At 46.7% G+C, this 3,082-nt stretch overlaps 1 protein-coding gene across 5 annotated transcripts in view; it reads right to left on the bottom strand.

Moving 5' to 3' along the window:
* Positions 1 to 3,082, bottom strand: part of RUBCN (RUN and cysteine rich domain containing beclin 1 interacting protein) — a 94,511-nt gene that overhangs the window by 68,644 nt on the left and 22,785 nt on the right. For 2 of the 5 annotated variants that reach the window (XM_023509017.1, XM_023509020.1), the window contains exon 1: positions 2,221 to 2,476. The exons of 1 other annotated variant lie outside the window; for it this stretch is intronic. In XM_023509017.1, coding sequence (XP_023364785.1) covers positions 2,221 to 2,285 — 65 coding nt within the window. In that variant the 5' untranslated portion in view covers positions 2,286 to 2,476. Of the gene's footprint in view, positions 1 to 2,220; positions 2,477 to 3,082 lie in introns of those variants that run through there. 2 more of the 5 variants (XM_023509018.1, XM_023509016.1) reach the window with 1 other exon arrangement.

Genomic DNA, 3,082 nt, shown 5'->3' on the forward strand with positions numbered 1-3,082 from the left:
AAAAAAAAAAAATGTTTCTGGGACCTCTTCCTTCCTTGCTGTTTCTTGAGGTCCAAGAGGATCCCTACTGTTTTCTATTGTATGTGTTTATACATTGTGTATAATAAAGAGGAAAAAATTTTTTAAAAATGGTACAAATGCAAAATAAAATTGCAAATACCACATGCTGATGAAGACTTAAAAAAAAAAGATTTATTTACTATTTTCCACATTTCTTCATCACCATTAGCACTGGAATTAAAGTGCAGAGTCCAGCTGGGCACAGTGGCTCATGCCCACAATCCCTGCACTTTGGAGGCCAAGGCAGGAGGATCACTTGAGGCCAAGAGTTTGAGACCAGCCTAGACAATAGTGAGACCCTGTCTCTCCAAACAACAAGGCAGAACTGGAGCCAAACTGCCTGGGTTTGATTCCCAGTTCCACCAAGGATTTGCTATATGGACTTGACAAGTTACATATCCTATCCATATCTTAGTTTCCACATCTGTGAAATGGTAACAATAATAGTACCTACCTCCTGTACAGTAGTTATGAGGATTAAGTTAATACAGTATTTACATCTTAATATCTTAAAACAGTACTTGATATGAAGTAAATGAGTGTTTGTTAACTACATTAAATAAATAACTAACCTAATTCCAGCCAGATGGGAAAGAAATTTGAACTTGAATTTCTAACTCAGCCTCCACTGCATAAACTGGTACAGGAAAATGAAAATAACCCTAAAACTTGTTTAGAATTTACATGGGTCCTTTCACATGAAGGATTTCACAGACACCTGGAAGAAGAATAAATAGCCAAATATACATAAGTGGAAACTGAAACATGGAAAAGGGAAGTAAGATGTTCGGTTTTACTTAGCACACACTACTCATAGATCTCTGGCAGGAACCCCAAAGTCCTGTCAGTCCAGGTTTTGTATAGCAGGCCATAGGCTACCTGTGCACATAAAAATAGCAAGTCTTCGCCCAGTCAAAATATCCCATTTATTTTCCCATTGGTATTTTCTCAAATGTAAATCTTTTGCCCCCAGTCTTTAGACACCAACTGCTCCTGAGACTATCACTGAAATTGAAAATGTTCCTAAATGTTAAGTGACTCCCTTAAGCCACATTCCTGTTCTAGCCTGTTACCATTCTGGCCTCTTAAGAGGTTAAGCCCAGAGTTCCTAATGAAGCAAACCCTAAATATAGGAAGCACTTTTATGTAGTCCAATCCATCCTTCAGTCAAAGTAGTTTTTAAAAGGCTGGGTGAGGTAGCTCAAATCTGTAATCCTAGCACTGTGGGAGGCCAAGGCAGGTGGACTGCTTCAGCTCAGGAGTCGGAGATCAACACCAGCAAATGGAGACCCCTTCTCTAAAAATAGCCATGCCTTGTGGCAGGGGCCTGTAGTTTGGGGTTGCTGTGAGCTGTGATGCCATACCACTCTACAAAGGGCAATAAAGTGAGACTCTGTCTCTACCAAAAAAAAAAAAAATCTCAAATTTTCTAATTTCTAGATAATATAAACTTTCTGACAGTAGTTCCGTGGAAATAAATATGAACTTACTTAGTTTGCACTGTGAGGAAGAAGTGAAAGGTTTAAAGATGAAAAGGAAATGAGAGAGAGGTCCTGCCTCTCTGACAGGGACCCAGCATTGACAAAGGACATGCACACACATTTCTGGTCTCCTTAGCAAGCCCCACCCCAGTGCCATTACAATCGCTCACTTTGATCCACAGGCCCTCCCTCCTTCTTGCCTTCTGCGCCACTCATCCCGGTTTCAGCTTCTTCCCAGGAATTCTTACATCACCTTAACGCTGGCCCCACTTGCTGTCACCGCCAAGTTTCAAGTCAGGATACCCTCCCAGGGTACCCTGTACCCTGCTCCTATCTATAGACTCTGGCCTATCAAATCTCACCACAGCACCCCAGTCTTTTTCTTCCAGACTTTCAGTATCAGCCTCCTCTCCAGCAGTCTTGGATCTGGACTTCACCCTCTTCTGCTTCCTCTGCCGTATCCTACCTGCTCTCCCTCACCCTCACTAAGCCGGTTCTCTGGTCCTATCCACGCCCTGCCCGTCCTTCCTCTCCTAAATTCTTCCCCAAACAAGTCTGCCGCATTAGTACGTCTCAGATCTGTCCGGCCTGGCACCTCAAGGCCCCTTGCCCTCCAAATCCTTCCAAGCGCTAGGGCACATCCCACCACCTCTGACTCCTCCGCCCCCGCACAGCCCACCTGCTTTCCTCCGGCAGGCGCTCCTCGCAGCCGCCGAGCTCCATTCCAGTGCCCTCTGGCCGCATCCGGGGCTGCGAGACCGCCTCCTCGCTAAAGGGAGGCGTCCCCCGCTTAGGGCTCCCGGAGCCCCCTGGGGCCAGAGGAGGCACCTACGGCTAGAGCGCTCGAGGTGACACGCTACCCCGGGGCGGCAGCAGCGTCAGTGACTGCTGTCTCGGCTGCGGTTTCTATCCCTGCCACCCCCACTTCCGGCTCCAAGAACTACAACTCCCAGAAAGCCTTTCCAAGACCAGGCCGCTCCCAGCATGCACCGCCCTATCCAATCCGAGGCCGCGCTCTCGGCGGACTGCAGACCACGGCGGAATGGAGGGCTGGCTTGCACCTGGCTTAGCGTTAGCGTTTGAAGCTCCAGTTGACCCTCAAGTCTCCGCAGCCTCACACTTTCCTGTTACACTACACCCTGGGAACCGGACTCATTCAGAGGTGTAGGGGCTAGAAAATAACTCTGGTGTAATCCACATGGAATTAATCCCACTTCAGCCCATCCTGGTTTAAGTTTTGTGGTGATATTTGGAGACCTCAGGCATTTACATGAAAAGCTCAGAAACTCTCAAGAGCAAGGGTTGTTTTGGGATCAGGAAACAAGAGCAGGAAGAATAGGCTTTTAGGGAATGTTTCCTGGAGGACTGATGTCAGAGCAGAGTTTTTCAAGATGACTATGAGTTAGCCAGGAGAAAAAGGGAAGAAAAGATGGATAGCAGCAAAGGCAGCCATAAAGAAGCATGCTAGATTGGGAACTGCTGATTCTGAGTAGTCAAAGCTGGGAAGGAGTAAGGAACACAATAGTATATGCATTCTGGTG

The sequence above is a fragment of the Otolemur garnettii genome, unplaced genomic scaffold (genome assembly GCF_000181295.1).
Source record: "Otolemur garnettii isolate 467f Iridium unplaced genomic scaffold, OtoGar3 scaffold00310, whole genome shotgun sequence".
Classification (NCBI taxonomy): domain Eukaryota; kingdom Metazoa; phylum Chordata; class Mammalia; order Primates; family Galagidae; genus Otolemur; species Otolemur garnettii.